The 23170-nt window shown below is 33.1% G+C and overlaps 1 protein-coding gene across 1 annotated transcript in view; it reads right to left on the bottom strand.

Annotated features, from left to right (window-relative positions):
- Positions 1-1866: 1866 nt before the first annotated feature.
- LOC140437411 (cholesterol transporter ABCA5-like) overlaps positions 1867-23170 on the bottom strand; it is a 110680-nt gene continuing 89376 nt past the window's right edge. Inside the window, exons 19-26 of the mRNA XM_072526927.1 lie at positions 18736-19054; positions 15844-16115; positions 15658-15792; positions 11749-11946; positions 10093-10461; positions 7475-7566; positions 5884-6122; positions 1867-2072 (exon numbers count right to left, since the gene is read on the bottom strand). Of these exons, the coding sequence (XP_072383028.1) occupies positions 1975-2072; positions 5884-6122; positions 7475-7566; positions 10093-10461; positions 11749-11946; positions 15658-15792; positions 15844-16115; positions 18736-19054 (1722 nt within the window). The 3' untranslated portion in view covers positions 1867-1974. The remainder of the gene's footprint in view (positions 2073-5883; positions 6123-7474; positions 7567-10092; positions 10462-11748; positions 11947-15657; positions 15793-15843; positions 16116-18735; positions 19055-23170) is intronic.

Genomic DNA, 23170 nt, shown 5'->3' with positions numbered 1-23170 from the left:
AAATTTTGTTGTTAGTAAAAAAATTCTTCTAATAATTAAATTTAATCTGACTCATTCATATCGGCAAATGAGACATATTAAAATTTTTAAAGTAGAAGGCATCAAAACGATATTACCAATATTTATGAGTTGCAAGGATTTTATTGAAAGATAGTTCATTCAATTATATGAAATCAACTTTAACTTAAAAATATTAGTCACAAAAATCATAGCATGTGATTAATGTTTTAGGTTAAATCTTCGTATTTTGTGCTAAGGTATCTCCAGTTACTATATGGATAACTGTTAAATCCCTGTATAAATAATACTAAAACATAAATGATGTATCCTCTATATATTTTTGACTTATCTACTAATCGTGACATTTTCTTTCTATTCATTTCAATTATATTCAAAAGGTCTCCAAACATCCATTTCCGTAAATATGACAACAAGAGATGTAAGAAATTTTCTATTCGTCAAATACAACAGTGCTCAACATTGATAAGGATCGAAGTAATATTTTACTCCAGAAATAGCCGAACTTTGTAAAAATTTAACATAATTAAAGTAATATTAATACCCCGACTTTATTATCAATTTTAAACGAAATAAAATAAGTTGCCATTATGGCCATTTTTTACTAGGGTCAGCAAAAAGTTGAATATTAAAGTCGTCTATTTTCATTTATTCTATTCAAGTCATCATACTAGGATCTCAACAAACTTTTAAAATATTTGAAATCATAATTATGATCCTTATCAATTGTTGAGCACTATATTACGACTACGTCCGAATATTTTCTGGAACAGTCATTAGGGCAAATCAGTGAATGTTAGTGCAAAATTGCAAGTGCTCCGTGTGTAAGGAAGTGTTATGTTCGAAGCCGGCTCTACCACGTTGAGGCCAACGATGAACTAGCAACGCTGCAACGTTTTCTTCCATTTGATTAACATTGTCCGTAAGAGCCAACGCTGAAATCTACTGGTGAATCCGAGTTTAGTTGCTTAATTTGTATATTATCTATAATTTCAAAATATATTTTAAGGCTCTATATTTTTTAGTGCAGTCCACATCTGTGCTTTTTTTATTGTTTTAGGTGGGTTTAAGTTAAATTCTGATACCCTTGTTTCAGCCACAAAAAATAAATTATCAAAAGCCTGACCGTTAAGAGGTTGTCTTATTTTTCCCAAAGCTAAATCTATTTCTTTTTGATACAAATTTCTAAAATACCGCATTTACCGCATAACAATTTATGGTTTTCATACCATATTATTTTAAACGATCTCGAAAATGGTCGATTATCCTTCTTATCTGTGGATAAAATTTGTAAATTTGGCAAAGGAAGGCCCAGTACAATAATTTCTAATCTTTCTTGATTTTGGCGCCTTGAAAAAGGCGTTTTAATCAAACTGAGTATTATTAATATCGTTTAAAATATACATGGCCTGAAGCCCGCCGAAGACGGGCGAATTTATCTATTCTGAGAAGGCGGATATTCACTGACCAGCCGTGAAGCCGTGTTGCTCCTGCGTAAGCGTAAGACAGAGAGACGGATAAACGTTTTATTCTCTTTTAAGGCAAAAATTTGAAGCGCTTCTCAACATCTCAACTACTACGAAGAGCGCAAAATATTTACTTCGGAGAGAATGAACTAAAACTTCGGAGAGAATATAGAAAGTAGCTTTTCTTTGTTAAATAGGTATTATGTCAAAATTTATAAATCACAATTGTAAAATAAGTAATTTATAATACTAAATAATTTATATTGTACATTATTTGAAGAGGTTATTACCTTGCCTACCCCGACGTGCCGCTCCTGCCAAACGGCTATATTAAAACTATCAAATTAACATTTCTATTTGATAGAAAAGGTAAATAAAACCCTTTTTGTTGTTATGCTTTAATACTAGCAGAAAATACAAATAAATTAATTTAAATAAACATATTTCTTCATATAAATAATAATAGCAATGTAATACCATTATCACATAATTAATCTTCATGTTCACCTTCTTGTGCGAATTTTAGGAAAACTTGTTCCAATGTTGTTTGGCTGAAGCTGTATTCTTCAATATTCAGTCGACATTTAGCTAAAACACACAAGACAATCATTATACCATGTATTATTTAAATCTACAGGAAAACGGTGTTAAAATGAGGAACAGATATCAAAAGAAGTAAATAAACCTCTAACCGTTATGATTGCCTGTAGACGGTGTTCACTTTTTTCTAGTTAAATCCAGAATTGACAATACCTATTATTTAAATGGTATTGTTTGTTTTTAATTGGCGTTCCTGATATACACTGATAAGCTTTTGAACATTTTTTGCTGTCTTGTTTATCAGGTACAAGCAGCTTGTAGCCCTTTGTCAAAAATATGTGAATAGGTAGATTGTTGTGATCTGATGTGAGTTTTCAAATATGTAAATAAGTAATTTATATATATATATATATATATATATATATATATATATATATATATATATATATATATATTGCTAAAAAATTTACTGTAAGTATATCTATTTTTGGAATGTTTTGTTGGTTTTAAAACTATACTATTTTTATTTTTTAGCGTTATAATAATAACCGTCTGTAGACGCTATATATAATATATATAGCGTCTACAGACGATCATAACGGTTTATGTTTATATTTAGATAAATATCCCTGACTTATTTTACGGTAAATATGAATCCCCGTCGTAAAGTATATGATCTTTCTTAAATGACTGATGAATAAGTATTTCAAATATCAGATTCAATAGAATATGATACGAATTACTTCAAGTTATACTGGAAGGAAAAGTACAGGGCAGAAGATCAGTAGGAAGACGCCAGAACTCGTGGCTGAAAGACCTGAGGAGATGGTTTGACCGCTCATCCGCTCATCTTTCGAGCAGCAGTTTCCAAAACTACAATTGCCATTTGGATCGCCAACCTTGAAAAGGAGACGGCGCCATGAGAAGAAGAATATGATTCTTCATCTGATACAGATAGTGATTTTGATAGTGATGATAGTATCTGAGATCTCAAACTTCGTCCTGAAGAATCGTTACAACCCGAATATGATGAGACTATTTAGTCCGCTGTGTCTCATTGTCTGAAAGAAATGAATGCTGCAAATTACACGGGTGACTTTGTAAATGCTAATTTACCACTGAATTTGAGCAGTATTGATGAAGCAGAGAGTATCGATGAAGAAACTATTCCATCAACATTATCTCTTATTATGACTGGTAAAACCATTCCATCAACAGCTATTTCAACACAATTGCCGTTAAAATTAGTAAAAAACGGCCTCATTCACCATTACCAGAAGCAGAATACGATGACCCTCTTTAGAATCCAACTTCTAGTGGATTTACAGCTGCAGATTTGTATTGCAATACAATACAATACAAAACTGAAGCTACTTCTTTAGGGCATCTTATGTAATTTACTATTTTACTTGGGAAATATTAATTAAAAACGATTTCCAACGTCCCAAAGTCGAAACGTCAATCAATTTAATTTCCAACTTAAATTATGGCTTATTTACCAAGTAAAATAGTAAATTGTATTGCAATAAACATAATATTTTGTGCATAAATTATTGTTTTTCTTTATTTTACAGAATTAGAGGACGTTGATATGAAGTCCCTTGAGTTCAAAAACATAACATGGCAAAAAAAGGAATTCAATTACACATAAATGAAGAAGTTTTCGTGGTGACAGCCCTTTGCCTAGAACATGGCAATATCTGAAAACACCAATGCAAAGTTTTTATCGTTTACTTACAAAAGAAATTTTCCAGTTGATTGTTAAAGAAACAAATAGAGCTGCCCTTCAAGCGAATATCAACACCACATTTTCTGTGACTGAAGTACAAATTCTACAATATATTGGCATACTGTTATATATGTCTATGTACAGGTATCCACGTTTAGAAAGCTATTGGAACACAAACGCATTTGAACAAATTCGCAGTACAATGACCTATAGGCAATTTGAAAACATCAAAAAGTATTTATGTTTTGCTGACGCACAACAACGTGCAAAAAAAGGCGAACCAGTATATGAACCTTTGTTTCAACATATCAGGACAATTTTACAGAAAATAAATGAACGTTTTGATTCAGTACCAAAGACATCACATCCACTTTGCGTGGATAAGCTAATGTGTTCAACAAAAATGCAACACCATTTACACCAAGACATGCCCAATAAACCCCATAAATTATTTGCCCTATGCGATTCATACCAATACTCCTACAGATTTGAAATTTACAATGGAACTGGTGATAACGTCATCCTACTAGGAAATCTCGATCTTGGTGCAGTGTCAAATATAGTTATTCGATTGTCTCAGACTATCTCTGACTTCAAAAATTACATTATCTACTTCGATAACTTTTACACTTCGTTGCCACTTCTAGTGTATCTTCGTACAAGGGGTATTTATTCACTAGGAATTATCCGAGCCAATGGAATTAGTAACTGTAAATTACCAGCCGATAAAGATAGCAACTGACCAAAGAAGAAAGAAGACAATGTGAAATATCTAGGGATGGCACATGGTATTGATCTAGATCTAAGTACTGTGCTTTGGAAAGATACAAAAAATGTACGTCTAGCTTCCACTTATGCAGTACAGCAGCCATTCAAACTAGCACTTGATCAACAACAACCAAACAAAGCAGTTCGTTATGATAGAAAAAAAAACGGTATATTGACGTGGACTGTCCACAGATCATTAAAGAATACAACAGCCATACGGGTGGTGTTGATCTTATGAACAGTCTAATCGGCAGATACCACATTCAACTGAAGACTTGAAATCACATGTTACGAATATTTTATCACCTGATTAACATGGCAGTGAACAATGCATATCTTCTACATCGTAGAGTACAGCCATCTGAAAAGATCAAATTGCCATGGTTTCGCGAGCAAATAGCTGCGAGTCTCTGTAAATACACACCAGTCCGTACTGTAGGAATACCTCCAAATTAGATCACGATCCAGGTATGCATAGCAAAACCGAAAAGAGAAGATGTAAATATTGTAAGAAGTCTGATACTCAAGTGTATTGCATGAAGTGCGGTCTGAATTTATGTATTACACCGTAAAAAAACTATTTTTATGACTTCCATCATAGATAGTTAACGTTTTTTTATATATTTTTATTTTTTGTTTTGTTTTACTGTTACTGTCTTATTTTTATATTTTTTATGCTTTTGTTTTTATTTCAACAATAAAATTAATTTAATTCGTTATTCTATTCAAATAATACCTCTTCTAATTGTTTATGCCTAAGCCATTATGACCGTCCAGAGACGGTCTAACTTCTTTCTCATGTGGAGGTCAAACTATGATAGATATTTAAAAAAAAATGAATATGAAATTAACTCTGACACTTACATTGCCCCAAGAAATTATCAGATATTTTGAATTATTTTAAAAATAAACGGTGAGAGGGTTAAAACAGTAACTCCTAATTTAGATATATATTAGTTCTGTGAATCACACTGCACTATGTACAAATTGATATTGAGATAATAAATTGTTAAAATAAAATTGTTTAGTAAAAACTTTTGTGACTCTGTTTTGTGGCTTTTAGGTTTTTTTGCTTAAAAATTTCCAAGATATATATTAGTATCAATAACTATGTCAAATTTCTAAAATAAACTTATCCTAATTCTAGTAATTTTACCACATTGTTAAATACTACAAAAGTATGATAATAGCAATAGGTTGCAGTATTGATGATTGCTTCTCGATTGGTTTTATCGTGTCTAATATATCTCAATGATTGAAGATCTATCTCTACATCGCCAACTTTTCGTAGAGAATTTTATCTCTGTGTTAGAACTAGATAAAAACAAATAAAACCTGTAAATAGAATCACTTATAACTTACCGTCCTCTAAACTCCTAAAACAATTGGCAAGAGAAGGAACACTTTGTTGTGGCACGCTGAATATGAGCCTATCGCCAAAAGTTTCCTGTAATACTGCATTGGGAAATAGACTGAACACATAGTTCTCTAACTCTTTTAATTTTTGGTTTAAATCTGTACCCTGTTGTGTGGCCAATTTAACTTCTAAATTATATCCGGCTCCGTATAAATTTTTAAGATGTTGACTGGATCCTAAACATCTAAAAGTAATATAAAAATAAATATATGAATATTATATATATATATATATATATATATATATATATATATATATATATATATATATATATATATAATATTCATATATTTATTTTTTATATTATATATTAATTTTTCAATAAAATATAGATTTTATTCCGCATAAAAATTACGTAGTAGTACGACAGCACTGTAATTTATTTACATGGTATTTTTGAAGTTATACTTCTATACGCGCGCTCCACGTTGGAAATATGTATCGGAGTGAATCTGTGAAATCATTACATATGTAAAATAATGAGTAAGAGAGAGACAGAAGATATATTTTCTCTCTCTTCTTCTCTCGAATATAAAAATGTTCCTTTTGTATATATATTTAATATTATATATTATATATGTATATATATAAACATATAATATTATATATAGGAAAATATTTATTAATATTATTATTTATGTGATATGTTTTGTATTATTTATTAAATGTGCATAATTATATTAGTCTTTTGTATTTCAAAATAATAATCTCAATAAATCACTGTGTGTGACCTAGAACTGTCAATTTTGAAATACGTTTGTGTCATGTCCTCGGTAGTATAGTAGTCAGTATCCCCGCCTGTCACGCGGGGACCGGGGTTTGATTCCCAGTCGGGGAGGACTTTTTGATTAATATTATTACATGGCAAATTAAACATATGCGTAAGTAGAAAAGTTATGTATATTATTGTCATTTTTAAATACTTATGAATATTGCATTTCAACTTGTATTGTATTATATTGAATTATGTTGCACTGTATTGTAGTGTATTTTTTTATGTATATTATTGTCATTTTTAAATACTTAGGAAAATTGCATTTTAATTTGTATTGTATTATTATATTGAATTATGTTGTATTGTATTGTATTTTTATATTAATAACAAAATAAAAAAATGAATTTTACTGCAGAGTATGTGTAAAAAAATGTTTGCATTCAACTCCTTTCATACATATATGAAAATAAAAATATACATTTTCATCAAAATATTGATTCAATCCTTCATTTACTATACTCCTATTACAGGTCAAATGTTGTTTATTAATTGTTAGTAAGTTGTTATTAATTCTGTTTTTCTTTCTGCTATATCTTACCTATAGCATTACATATGTAATGATTGTGCAGATTGACTCCTAAATAAATTTGTAACGGCTAATGCGTGTATAGTAAGAAGTGTAGAAGTGTAGAAGTGTAGAAGTGTAGAAGTTTAAAAGTGTGTCCGGTAGAAGTGTAACTTCTACCGGAAGTCCCACTGGACTGCCACACCCGTTTTTTTTCAACTACACAATATACTGTTTAAAAAATATTTAAACCAACCTTAGCTCTCCATTTACCATAATGCCAATTCTCGAACATAACGCGTCAGCCTCTTCCATGGAGTGCGTTGTAAGAATAGCTCCCCTTGAACCCTTAAAAATAAATATTAAACGTATTAAATAAAAAGTTCTGAAACTGTTTTCTTGTGGCAAGTTAAATATTATGTTTATATGGGCCTAAGTCACAATCGATTGTAATGAAAATTACATTTTATAACTGCTGTTTCACGTTTCGATTTCTACTCTGAAAATCGTTTTTACAAATTATTATTTTAAAAAAATGTGCCAAAAAACCAAACGCGCCAAACGTATTCAGCGATTATGTTTTTTTAAACGGATGGGTGACTTACTTGACCTCAATCTTAGATAACTATCCATGCTTTTAGTATAAAAATTCAAGTGTCGTATTTGTTCCCTCAGGATACTCTCAAATTCTAATTATTTTATTTGTTTTTGTATTGTATTGAATGTTATTGTGTGGTATGCATTTATGTATTATTTGTTTATTTTTATGTATTGTGTGTTTTATATGTATTATATTATATATACCTATATTATTTTTCTGCTTTTCATATCCAGTTTTGACTTCATAATTATTATTGATGCATCTTTTTATTGTGCTTTGTGAGGATTGTTCAGACATCTTTCAATACCTGTGTTTTATTGAACTCTCTGTTTTTAATGTATGTTTCATGCTTGTTTATCCAGACACTTAGTGGTCTTGCAGTTTCTCCCACATATGAATTGTTCACAGGGTATTTTATAGATGCAGTTCTTTGATCTCTTTGTTAGGTTTGGTTTTGGATGGAATAAATCTTAGTGTGTTGGTTGCCTTGAATGTTGTAATATGTCCGTATTATATTTTTATCATTTTTAAATCTCTTTGAATTCAGTATTGTTGGATTACTTGTGCTTGTTGCTTCCGTGTGTTAATCTTCTGAAATCCCTGATTTATACATGGCATTGGGTAATCAGTTTTTATTAAAACCTTTATTAGCAGGTTTCTTTACATCCTGACATTCTTTCAGGAAACGGATGTTTTGAGCTTTATCATATAATGATTTGTTAATTCCCTTTGATCAAACATTTGATAATCAAGTTTAAGAAATTGCACACCCACAAAATTGTACCTCTAATTTCATTCATATTCACACAACTGTCCTTTTATTGTAAAAAATTTCAATAACTTAACACACATTTCTAAAATATAGCTCTTGAATAAATATAAATAACTTTTAATAATTTAAATAATATAAAACGCCACTTTAATTTAACAAACAATCACATAAACCTTATTCCTATTTCATTTGTTAACATCTCTTGCCTCAAGAAACTTTCCCGCTAATTTCCAGACAGTTCCAATATTAACCGAAGATCACCCATCATCAGCAATACAGGATAGTTTGAACTATGTTTCCCGAATCATTAACTAATAATTCTTGTACAGGCATGTAAGTAGTATTTTGTTTTTTATTAATTTATTACAATTCAATAGATTATCTTTTACCAATTTGTGGTTTTTACTTTGTCTGCTTATTCAATTTTATTCACATTAATAAACACAGACATGTAATATTGGCATAATTACTGTAATTTTTTTATCTTTATTTTTATAAAACAGCACCCTAACATGGGCTTTTTATAATTTCAGCATTTAATTTACTTTGTACCGTTTGACCTGAAGATGCTTTGCAAAGTGTAGAAAGCGAAACCGGTCGTTTTGGTAGTAAAATTAAATTGATTGTGAGTAAGTCTTATTTTATTTCTCTTACCTATTTGAAATGGACTCACACAAACGACACATTCATGATTATAAATAAATATATTTACATAAACATAATAAAATTATTAGAACCGCTCGTTTTATTGGTAAAACGCTACTGTATATTACTCAAGGTTTTAAAAAAAATGTGGATTTTATTTTTAATATCTTCTTCTTTGTGTGCCGTGCTTGTATTCAAGCGTTGGCTATCGTCATATTGACAAGCTGATGAAATGATTCTCGGTCGGCAGCTAGATGAAACAGTTCCTCGACCGTTCGACCTGTCCATTGTCTAATGTTACGCAGCCAGGACAGTTGTTTTCTTCCGACCCAACGTTTTCCTTCGATTTTGCCCTGAATGATTAACCGGAGTAAGCGATATTTAGGTCCTCTCATTATATGACCGAAGTATTGGATCAATTCTCGCTCTTTGTGCACGGTCTCTAGCACGCGTTCGTTAGATATGTGTGCTGTCCACGGGATTCTGAGCATGCGACGGTAACACCATAACTCAAACGCTTCTAATTTGTTAAGATTTTTTAATTTTGTTGTCCAGGTTTCACATCCATAGAACAAAGTGGACCAGACGTAGCACTTCAATACTCTTAGACGTGTGGTTAACGACAGACTTCTACTGCACAATAACATGCAATACTGCATTTTGAATATACAATGTTGTAAAAAACTAAAACGAGGATATTCTTAAAGAATGTCACATTTAAAAAACATATTAAATATTTTGTGGAAAACGAAAAAAAAAGGAGTACGATCTTTTTGATCATTTTTATATTGATATACCTATTATCACTATGTTAGAATATATGTAAATATATAATAATATAAATGAAATCGCTTACCCTAAAACTGGCTAAAACAGTATCCCATAAAAATCTTTTACTTTGCGGATCCATTCCAGTACTAGGCTCGTCAAGAAGAACTATTTTCGGATTGCCAATCATAGCCATAGCATAACTGAGCTTCCTTCTGGTACCACCCGAACATTTTTCGGCTTGTTTATCTTTATGTTCGTTAATCTGAAGACCTGTTAAGTACAAGTCAACAGTTCTTTTAATTTCATTCTTCGGAATTCCCCTTATGCGAGAATACAATTCTAGATGTTCTTTCACAGTTATGTTTTTCCATTGGGCATCATGTTGTGGACAGTAGCCCAAATACTGGAATGCTGCATTAGCACTGGAGGTTATGTTTCTTCCAACAATTTGTACCTAAATTAAAGTTACAGTTATCATTTATATTTCATGTATGTACTTTGATGTGATACGTCTGCACGTTTCATTACATACACACAACCAAACTTATATGGAATTACCATGAATTTCAAACCAATACTCATTTCTATTGAAAAAACTTTGTTGCTACTGTTGCAAATAATTTTGTTTTCCCGCAATCAAATAAAAGCCAAAGTTTTTATTGAAAATAAACAAGCCAATACAATAATCAGATAACACAGCTAGGTATGTTATATATTATTTGCCTATTACCTATAATGTATGAGAAATTAGGAACAATTAAGAATAGAATGCCTCAAAAATTAAAATAGCTATGATGATTGCCAACCTCCGTAGCGAAGATGGTACCTGAAGAAGAAGAAGAATAGACTAAGACAAAGTCGCCAAAAAGTAACAACAAACAAAAAAAGACCCAAAAATTTCTCACTTGCAGATACAAAGGCAACCTCTGGAAGCTACAGGTGTGTTTCAATTGAAACGATCAAAAACAGACTTAATGCGCAAAAGCTATACGGTGGTAGACAGTTACGGATTCCCAAGTTATCTAGGCAGCACAAGATTAATCGCTTAAATCGGTGTCTTCAAGGATTTGTGTATAACCAGACGAGTTCGTGTACTAAGAGGAAGAAGAAGACACAAAAGAACGGAAATTGACAGATCTGTTCACAGATATAAAGAAGAAGGTGTCATTTTCGAGGAAAGCATTATGATCGACGAAAAAACTTCCATCCAACCAACTTTACCAGCTCGCAAGTATGTTAATTTGGTTCTAGAGTCTGTAGTTAGGCTCTGGAGAGACAAAATTCCTTAAAGCAGAAGATACCACTGTTCTGGAGTGACCTGCTAGCTCACCCGACCTTACTCTATGGAGCATTTGTGAGATACGTTTAAAAGAAAAATTAGAGATCGCCGGGATAATTCAAAAAACATCGCTCAGCTAGTACAAGCTGTTCTTGAAGAATGGAACAACCTACCACAACAAAATGTTGACAGTTGTTTGAGCATGGTCATGCACATTGAAGCTTACATAAGGGATAGGGGAAACACTGACTACTAAAAAAACATAATTTGGTTCAATTTGTTATTTGAAAAATTTATTGTTTTCTTTAATTTTTACATATTTAGAATTAATATTGTTTTATTTAGTATGTTTTTTTTTAATTTGCTTGAAATAGTAAGAAGTATTAAATGATTCCATATAAGTTTGGTTGTGTGTATTTAAGTTTAAACTTAACCAAAAATGTAATTAAAGTATATATTTACCCGTCCTCGTGTTGGTGCTTCTTCAGCTGTAATTATTTTCATTGCTGTAGTTTTTCCAGCACCGTTGTGTCCAAGAAGTCCAAATACTTCTGCCGAATCTACTGCCAATGAAATAGACTTTATCGCGACTTTCAGACTTTCCGCAGATCGTGAGCAAATACCAGATTTAACACCTTTCTGATAAACTTTATGCAGATTCTAAAAAAAATAAAGTATTAAAGATTGTTTTTTACAATTAATTATAAGTATTGAAAATATATAAAATTGTTTATAAGTTGTATTTTTAAGTACCACTTTAGACAAATTCAATGCTATATAAAGAAGCAAAGAGCTTCAGAAAGAGTTTCTTCAGAAATTTATAAGAAAACATTTGTATACAAATGCTGCGGAAATATATTTAGTCAAAAAATTAATTTAGTTGTTCTCAATAACAAAAAAATATAACCCGATGTAGCCAATATAGAAAATCAGTGAGAAAAACTCAATTGTTTTTTCTTCTTCATGTACCATGTCCTTTCAGAACGTTGGTTACGTTCTGAAAGGACATGAACGTACGAGAACACGTAGCAGCGAAGTAGGCGGATCCTCAATGCCAAATTTAAGTCTCTGTTACATAACACCTTAGACATCCTTCTAAAAGCTGCTCTAGCCTGCTCTATCCTACATCTAATTTCACCGTGACTTTCTGCATTACAATTTATTTGCTGTCCAAGGTAAACGATTTTATCAACTTACTTAAGTTTGGTATTCTTTACAATTGAAGACGGTTTTATATATGCTGTTGTTTAATTATTACGAGTATTTTGGTTTTCCGTATGCTCAGATCCAAACCTGCCTCCCTACAACTCTCAATGAGACTATCAAGTAGTGTTTTCAGATCTTCTTGACTAGAAGCTAGGAGTACTGCATCGTCCGCATATCGCAAATTATTGATGACTTCACCGTTCACAAGTATTCCTTCTTGTTTTTCAGAAAGTGCTTCTCTGAAAATTCTTTCGGAGTAAACGTTAAAAAGCACGGGTGACAAGAGGCATCCCTGCCTTACTCCTCTTTTAATGTTAAGAGCCTGTTATTCCACACCATCTACTAAAACTGATGTTGTTTGATTCCAATATAAACTTGCAATTATTTGAACATCTCTGCCGTCCAAGCCAGTGTCTTTTAAAGCTTCGATCAATATAGAGTGCTTAACACGATCAAATTCCTTTTGGAAGTCAATAAAATAACAGTATATGTCTACAGATATATCTCGACATCTTGAGCAAGTACGTTCATTCCAAACAGTGCCTCTCTCGTTACAAACCCCTTACGGAAACCAAACTGTGTGTCACCTCAATTTTTAAGAAAATCAAATATGATCACAATTATAAGTTCTTTCTCTTTTTAATATTATCATTCTTTATTAAAACTATAAAAATAATAAAAAGTAAAGGTCGAGCATTTGGCCGAGCGACTGAACGCACTCATTTTGATGTGAGTAACGTAACAATCAATATAAAATCCGAAATGAACCTTTATAATTAAACCATTTTATTAGTTTAAGCATATCTAATTTAATTTCATTCTTTAAATGTTCTCGCTATAATTGTCCTAGCTATATAGAATTGCAGTATCATCGGCAAAACTTTTTATCTTCCTCTCAGTATTGGGATTATATAGATCGTTGATATAGATATTGAATAGTAGAGGTCCTAATACTGTACCTTGGTGCACACCGCATCTTAAGTGAAGTTTATTACTGATTACACTGTGGAACAATTTGAAACCTAATTTCTGTTGAGTTAGATTATTTAGCTGTTTTCTATAGAAGCAGGCATGCTAGTTTCAAAATTGTTTTTAGTTCTCGTCTATCCCGTCACGTTCGTTTTCTAACAAGAAAAACAACTGTAAGATAGAGTATCCTAGTTTACTGTCAGCTATACGCCCAGTGTCGCATTCAGCCGATATCCCCGTGCCAGTTTTCAATAACTTTCCCTCTTTGGAAGAAGCGGAATACGAATATGGTTCAGATGAAAGCGACTCCAATGATGAAGATTTCAAAATTGAAGATGACTCCGTACGTAAGGGACTCGAGCAGCAAGAGATAAATGATTTGATATGAGATTTGTGACTATCCAAAAAAGCTTCAGAGCTCTTAGCATCACGACTCAATGACAAAAACTTGCTTAAAAAGGGAGCCAAGGTATCCTATTTTCAAATAATTGGGAATTTTAATCTATAACGCATCTGACTGACGACTGTTTATAGATAGTTGAAAGCGGAGATTAAAGTGTGTTCTCCTCTACAATGGAAATCTATTTGGTTCAGTTCCAATTGGGCATTCAGTTTGTTTGCGTGAAGAATATGACGACAAAAACAGTCATTGATCTGTTAGAATATCACATGCACCAATGGATCATTTGTGTTGACCTCAAAATCGTCTACTTCCATGGTTGGTCAACAACGTGGATACACAAAGTATCCCTGGCGCAACATTGGATGTAGTCGAATTGGCTACCAGGACCAGACCTGAGACCTGGTGATCCAAACATTGTACATCAGCTACTTGTTGATAGAAAGAATATTATATTTCCACCTATGCATATAAAATTGGGTCTCATGAAGCAATTTGTTAAAGCTTTGACAACTGAAGGAGAATGTTTCAAGTATCTCGTGTCAAAATTTCCTAGCCTGTCATTTAAAAAGATAAAGGCCGGTGTTTTTGATAATGCTTAGATTTGGCAACTTCTTTCAGATGAACATTTCGTGGTAACAATGTCAGAAATTAAAAAGAATGCGTGCTTACATTCAAAAGCATTGCTATAAACTTTCTTGGAAATACACGATCATTGAATTACGCCGACATTGTCCAGCAACTCTAGGAGAGCTTCCAAAAGCTAGGTTGCAACATGAGCATTAAGGTGCATTTTTTACATAGCCACCTTGCTAATTTCGCAGATAATCTTGGTGCGGTGAGTGATGTGCAGAGTTAGCGTTTCCATTAAGATTTGAAGGTCATGGAAGCACGGTATCAAGGTAGATAAGACATACATATGATGGCTGACTATTGTCGGAGCATCAAGCGTGAATGTACACAGACTGAATACTCCAGAACTATATAAATGAAAATTTTTGTCTTAATTTGTAACTAGTGTTTTTATTTGTATGAACTCGATTTAACTTACATTAAACGTTTTGTGAACTGTAGATTTGTTACGTTTTTATTTTATATTTCTTTATATGCATAATTTTTGAGGATATCCTGTAGTTTATAAAGTTGACGTGATAGACAAAATCTGAGGTTATCCTCAGATTCCGACGACAAAAATTAGTGAATAAGTGTGTTCCCCAGTGTTATTTATCATAACAATTTGTTGTCTGTTATCCAAGTAAGACTTTAGTAGATTATGAGCAGTGCCGCGTATTCCACTATTTTCTAGTGTTTCTAGTAGTTTTGGATGGATTATATTATTAGGATAAAGATAAACAAAATAAGAGTACAGGGTTCTAAAGCGTATGACAGAAACTAATATACAATGCATGATTTGGTTACAGCAGAAATATTTATAGCTACAACGTAATTAAAGGAAGTAAATTACCAGGTTTTGATTGCATGCCACCAAATAGTTTCAAGGACCTGGTAAAGGAAAGAAGATATCAATACTACATATCCTGAATATACTCCAGCGAATTCTACAATTTTACACATCTTACAACAGTACTTAAACCAGTATAGTAATTCATACCATAACCGAGTAAATCGATGATAAATAAATAGGATTTAATAGTATTTAATAATTTTACAAGAAGATGGGCTACAAGTTACCTATCTTCTTCATCTAGAGAAAATAAAGACCTTCTCGCCAAGTAAGTAGCAGAATTTTTTTAAGAATAACTGATCTTAATTTGAAATATAAAATTACAGCCTACCTCAACCGTTATAACAGAGCGGTTATTCTGGGAATCCCTAATTAAATTATTTACTCGTCGTTTCTCATTTTTAACATCTTGGTCCTCATGTACTCCTACATCTCTTGTGTCTTCAACAATATTTTCGAAAGTTTTCTAAAAATTATAAAATAGAACTACAAACTAAAAAATATTTTGATTTATTACCTTTGACCTGAATATGTCCAAGATTTGTCCTCCATTTTTCTTAACATCCAGAATAACCATAAGCAGAAACAAGACAGGTATTTGAATTATCAGCGTAACAAATAATACTATAATTTCTGGTATCATGAAGCTGGATAATGTGGTATCCGTACAATGGGCATCAGACTTACATTCCAAACTAACCTTTTGTATATAATAAAGTATGCCATAAGGAACATACATCATATCAGTAAATGTAAATACGTAATGCAAAATAGTTCCAACACTTTCTTCTAAAAATATAAAATAAATATTAATAATAATGTTATTTTTTTTATCAAAATGCAATGTGGGGCTTGTTAGAAAAAATATTTGGACATGCCGTTTAGTATTTTAAGTCAGACATTTTTCTTAACAGAATCTTTTTATACTGCATGTGTCGTGTAATAGGTCTACCTCTGCTTTTTTACGCCTCTCCTCTTTCCCTCCTCGTCTTGCCTACGCTTAACTTCCTCTTCTTGTCTATGTTTTTTCTATTCTTGTCTACACTTCTCTTCCTTTTCTTGTCCATGCTTTTTCTTATGTTGTTTACGCTTCTCCTTTTCCTTCTACATTTTTAAAAACCTTGTGAGGGGTCCGGACCACTTCTTTATCAATTTAGTAAATATAGTTTTAACCAATAACAATAATGATTATTACTTTATGTTCTTAATCCCTCTTCTTACACCAATGTTACACTTTTTTAAAATCAACTTTATTCAAACTTAAACTAGTTTACAATAACATAATGACGGTATTAGATTTTTATTTCGATGGAGAGCAACGGCAAGCCGCTTATACGTATTTCAACCTCTTTAGGTCTCATCAGAACGATATATGCTGTTGCTCTGAATCGAAACAAAATCTATTCCGTCGTAGGACAATAATTATCGAAATATATATTTACAGCCGTTACAACGCCATCTAATAACAACACTAGGAATCCTAAAATTTCGTACTTGGCGAAACTGAATTCAAATCTTTACCTCTGTGCTTTCGAAACCTTGCAAAGCAGACAGATTAATGAATTAGTGGACAAGGGAATCTAAATATGCATTTTACATGCCGTTCATCATGGTCAAAATTCGTAGTGAATTTAGTTTCTAATAGTTCAAGCAGAGTAAAGAACTAAAACATAATGACGGTATTAGATTTTTATTTCGATGCATCGAAGAGTAGAGGGAAGAAAAAGGCTTGGTAAGAAAGAAGAAATATTGGCAGAGAAACATCAAAGATTGGACTAACCTCAGTATTAAACAGATATTTTACGTTGCAAAAGATATGGAAGCGTTTCAAGAAGTGATCGCAAACCTTCGTTAGAAGACGGCACAATAAGAAGAAGAAAATCCTATTTTGGCTTTAAAATCTTCTAGGAGTTTAGCTAGTTTATGACTGGGAATAGCGCTAATAGTTTCTTCTAGATTACCATAGAATCTTTGAATATCTATATCTTGTGCAGCTGATGTAGGAGCGTATATCAGTATAAGGTACCTATAGAGTATTGAAGGATATTCGGATTTTAATGAATATCGTCGACGGTATCATATACAATCACGCAGTCGTTTAATTTGGAGCGTCCAATTATTGTGACTGCATTTGTACTTCCATTATCTACGCCTAAAGAGTAGACGACGTTGCCAGCAGTTGTTTTAAAATACCCTTTACCTAACCTTTAGTCAGTTTCTGAGAGTCCCAATACCGAAAGATTGTGCTTTGTCATTTATTTTTCAAATATTTGTAGCTTTCCAGGGTGTTGGAAGAATCGCTGAACGTTCCAAGTTCCAATTCTTGGATACATTCTTATATTTAGTTTAGGTTTGGATTCAGTTGCAAAGTTTTTGCAATATGCCTGATCTCTTACACCTTGGTAGTCGGTAGCATATTTTACACCTACCTACCCAGAACCCAGATGGCTGCGGGAGTAAGTCGGGTCACTACATATTGTATCTTTACTTTCTGTTACTGTCATACTTCAAACATAATCCAAAAGATCAAAATTTTATTTTTCCATTTTTTTTTAATCCAGCAAAAAGTATTACAATAAATTAATTTTATCACAATTGCATACTTTAAATCACTTTACGTACTGTTCAATCTTTCACATGCGAAAAACCATTTCATATTTTTCGCTGTATTTAATTTCTTCTCGTTCTCTACCTCAATTTTAAAATTATTTTCCTACTCCAACGCTGCCTACTCTCACTTCAACCCCACTCCTTCAGAAATATAGACAGTTTTAAGATAGCAAACGAAAAAGTCTCTCTCTCGACTGTTGAGTGCCACTAGCGACAGACATCCTCTCTCTCTACTGTTGACTGCCACTAGCAACAGATGCATTATCTTGACTGTTGACTTTCGCTAGCAACAGACGTCCTCTCTCTCTCTCTCTCTCTCTCTCTCTCTCTCGACTGTTGACTGCCGCTAGTAACAGACATTCTTTCTCTCTCTCTCTCTCCCTCTCTCTCTCTCTCTCTCTCTCTGATAGTTACAACAAAGGCAAATATGCTCTAGCTCTTAATCTTAGTGTTAGTACCGCGAGACATGTGTTTAAAAACCGTTAAAAACTGCTCCCCCTATACAAGGAACAACCGCATGTGAATATCGTGAGTGAAAGCTCATAAATACCAAGTGTAACAGCAATACTGGTAAGATTCTTTATAAATTTAATTTGGCTAGTAGCTGTATAACCCTTTACTACCTCTCCTAATTATTTTAAACCAGCCCTATTTAATACAGTTCTCATATACTGAAATTATATTAATGATTTCACATCCTTTTTTTTCACACAAGAGTTTACATCCTTTTTTGTACAGGTACAATCTAAATAATATAAAAAATTAATAAAATTAAAATATATCTAGAGAATAAACTTACTTGCATACATTACAGGAATATATGGTATTAATCCTAGAAGAGTAGATACATTTGGCATAACCGACTGCGCAGACTCTGACTTATCAAACATGTAGCTAATACAGGAACAAAACAAAACTGAAGCGGGGCAGTAGAGAACAACCCATAATGCTAGTACTGTTATTGACGAATTTGAAAAAGTCGGTGGTTTCATAGCAATGATAAGACCTATTAACAATACGGTTATTATTGCCATCAATAAGACTTGAACCAGGAAAAAGCTTGTAAAGTAAACGGTAAAAGGAAGTCCATTAACTCTTAACTGATTTCTGGCTTTTATCTGAAAAAATAAGAATTAGAAATTATAATAAAATTTTAGAAATAATCTCTTCCTTACAACAAATGTTTTTTAATCGAATTTCATTTAAATTTGAATAGCATTTTATTTCAGTTTAAGCTACCACAAGTGCTCCTAATGAGAGGTGAATACTACGAAACACATGTAGAGCAATAGTTGAAGCTTGAATTGAACAGAAATACAATGGGCTACTTGCATATTATACAGGGTGTCCAGAAACTTTCCTGACAAACGAAGACCGGAGATTCCTCAGATAATTTTAAGACAATTTACTCCAATTCATCTAGTCCGAAAATGCTTCCTAAGAAAGCTAGAGCTTTTTAAAAATGGGGCCTTGTAATTAATTTTTTTTAAAACCTCCAGAACGCTTTTATTTAAAAAAACGAAAACTGGTACTCTGGAGGAATTTTTCCTCCAGAGTTAAATCGATTTTATTAATTGTAAATTTCTAGTACCGATGGTAGGCGTCCGTTTTGGGTAGATCAACGGTTATTTTAACGCATAATTTTTGTCTTTACCTTTTAAGCATTCGTGATACTGGATTATTAAATTTTCAGTTATTCTAGTACTAAAAGGTACTCTTACTCTAAGTCGATAGGATACATCGTTTTCTAAAAAACAGATTTGAAAATTTTTTGTATTTTCGGCATGAGTTAAATTTAAAGTTTAATTAATAGGTACCTCAATTAATTTTTGAAATTATTTTTTGTTTCAATTACAGTTCAATACAGTTGTTAAAAAAGTTTCGAAAAAGAAGCAAAAAATCAAATTGAAACAAAATTTTATTAAGGGTTTTAAAAACAAACTATTTTTTATCATGGAATAAAACTAACACAAAATAACAAGTATCAAAATAGTTACAAAAGATGCTTATATATATATATATTATATATAAGCAACAAGCACTCAGAAACAGCACTACAGAAGAGGAAGTAGAAATGCACACGGGAAGATTTAAGGATATACCACAAGCAATAAAAGACTTAATAAGGGAAAAGAACAGAGCAAAGCAGACAGCGAGAAGGACAAGGAACCAGGCAGACAAAAATAGAGCAAATAGGCTAAACAGAGAGGTCAAAACAGCACTACAACAACACCGTAGTGAAAGCTGGGAAAACCACATAAGAGACATGGAGGAGCAAGGACCAAATATGCAAAATATTTGGAGGCTCCAGAGAATACTGAGAAACGACAGAAAGCAAATCCCTCCATTACATGGAGAAAACGGAATAGTCTACACCACAGAGGAAAAAGCAGAAGTAATGAGGAGTACTCTCGAAAGAGAGTGTACATTAAATTACCACCCAGATGAGGACATCGACTTCATAGAAGAAGTCGAAAGACAAAGAGGAAGACCCGAAAACCCGAACGAAATCATCCCTCCTACATCACCGGAGGAGATAAACGAGCTAATTAAAAATAGCTCGCCGAAAAAAGCACCTGGTCCTGATCAAATAACGAACAGGGCTCTAAAATACTTACCAGCGAGAGCCATAGTATATCTAACAAATATTATCAACGCGATGCTAAGATTCAAGAAATTCCCAAACAGATGGAAAGAGGCTCATGTCATAATGTTACCAAAGCCCGGAAAAAACAGCACATTCCCGCAAAACTACAGGCCAATAAGCTTACTACCTGCAATCAGCAAGATTGTAGAGAGAATAATACTCGTCAGACTCCAAGCTGAAACAGACAGATTAGATATAATACCCGAAGCCCAATTCGGTTTTAGATCAGAACACTCCAGTGAGCTACAAGTACTCAGATTAACAGAGTACATAGCAGCTGGATTTAATGACAAACAATTCACAGGAGCTGTCTTCCTAGATGTAAGCAAAGCTTTCGACAGAGTCTGGCATAAAGGACTTATCTACAAAATGAGACGATACGGCTACAGCGGAGCAATGACAAGACTAATCTCTTCGTACTTAAGCAATCGGAGTTTCAGAGTCCGGATAGGACAAGTCCTATCCGAACTCGGGAACCCGGAGGCTGGAGTGCCACAGGGAGCGGTACTGTCACCTCTACTGTATACGATATACACAGCAGACATACCTAGAACACCAGGTACACTACTAAGCCTCTATGCCGACGACACAGCGATAGCGGCCAAACACAGAAATGTAGACATAGCGGTAAACAACTTACAAACAGCGCTAGATGACATAGAAGAATGGAGTTTAAAATGGAAAATCGCTATAAACTCCGAAAAGACACAGGCTGTACTTTTCAAAAAGAGGCACCAACAACCAGAAGAACAGGTAACTGTGCAAGACAATCCTATCGAGTGGAAAAGTGAAGCAAAATACCTCGGAGTAATCATGGACAAAGGCTTAACATTTAGCAAACATGTAGAAGCTACAGTACAAAAAGCCAACATGGCAAGAGCATCAATAAGAGGCCTAGCAGGAAGAAAAAGCAAACTTAGATTGAAAACAAAAATAAGATTAATAAATTGTATAATTCTTCCTATACTAACATATGCGTCTCTCGCATGGGGACACATATGCAATACATCAAAAAAGAAAATACAAGCGGCACATAACAACAGCCTAAGAGAAGCAGTCAACGTACCGAGATACGTAGCAGAAAGATTTCTCTTTAGAGAACTACAACAAATCAGAGTGACCGACACAATGAAAGAAAAAGCTAGGACAAAGTTCGCGGAGATAGAGAACCACCCCAACCAGATATTGCGAGAGATATTGAGGTATGACGCTTTCCACAGATGGAAGCACAAAAGACCCAAACAACAAATAGTAGAATAAAATCATAATACTAGAGAGAAAATCAACAATCACACCAGAGAGAAAACAAAACACCAGAGAGAAAACACTTCAAAAAACAACAACAACGCACAATGAAGATAGTTCGTAGCTCAAAACCCTTGTGGACAATCGCAACGTACAGCGTGGACCCAGTAAATTTTATGTAGATAATTTATTATATAAATATGCACTAATTCTGATTGTATGTTTCAGGCATCCTACAAAAAAAATCCAAAAAAAAACAACAAAAAAATGGCTTCGGCCACCAAAAAAATCAAAAAACTACTAACAAAAACCGGCGCAAGCCACAAAAAAATATTAACAAAAACCACTAAAAACTCGGGCATGTAGGGCCCAACCCCTTGAGCACCAAGTCGCCGAACTGAGCCTAGCTCAGAGCGGAGACTTGAGGCCCAAGTAAGCAATTTTAGTTCGCGGATAAGCCACATTAAGATAACAGGAATATAGCGACAATGCGCTGTCCTGAGTTTTGAATTCGGTTAGGAAACCATGTTGGGGTTCTATTACCCAGGATCTCCACATGAAGAGCATTTGGCTGATAGTTGTGCCCCTATCGCGCATCAGAGTGCTATAGGGGGGAAAGGGATGGTCTGGAGCATTCGAGCGCGGTGGAGTGACTCCTGTTTTTACTCGAGTTAATACACCTCGCTCCAATGAATTGTTACACCCGAACGTAATTCTTAGGGGTGAACATTTCTCACAGGCTGGGTTTAATTAAATTGCTTGCTTGCTTGCTATTATATATATATATATATATATATATATATATATATATATATATATATATATATATATATATATATATATATATATATATTAAGGAGAACTTGAAGAGTGGTGGGTTTTTCGGTCAAAGTGGAGAAATAAAATACAAAGAAGGTGGCTACTTCTTTGTTTTGCGTTTAATGCATACACGGTATTCAATAATTAAAATAACTTTGAAATTAAAAACGAGGTGATGCAGTGCATGTGTCGTACATCTTCTAATATACAGATCCTGGACATAGACACGTTACATAAAATAACTTGATGGATATATCGTTTTATGGCAGAAATCGAAATAAATGCATGAGGAATAAAACCTCAACAACTGACATCATGGGATACTCCCTAAAACTGAAGCTGGTCTGGACATTACAGCAGATATAAAATTACCAGAGGGAAAAACATGTTGTTTTTCACAAGTGCGTATGTAGATTGAAAGCCCTTTTATGTTCTGCTATTCGTTTTTTACTCAAACCAGGTCAAACTGGTAGAAATTTTAATAAACGAATAGCAGAACATAAAGGGGCTTTCAATAATAGAA

Source organism: Diabrotica undecimpunctata, chromosome 3 (genome assembly GCF_040954645.1).
Source record: "Diabrotica undecimpunctata isolate CICGRU chromosome 3, icDiaUnde3, whole genome shotgun sequence".
Lineage (NCBI taxonomy): Eukaryota > Metazoa > Arthropoda > Insecta > Coleoptera > Chrysomelidae > Diabrotica > Diabrotica undecimpunctata.
The sequence above is the reverse complement of the archived record's forward strand: the minus strand, read 5'-3'. Positions and strand labels throughout refer to the sequence as shown.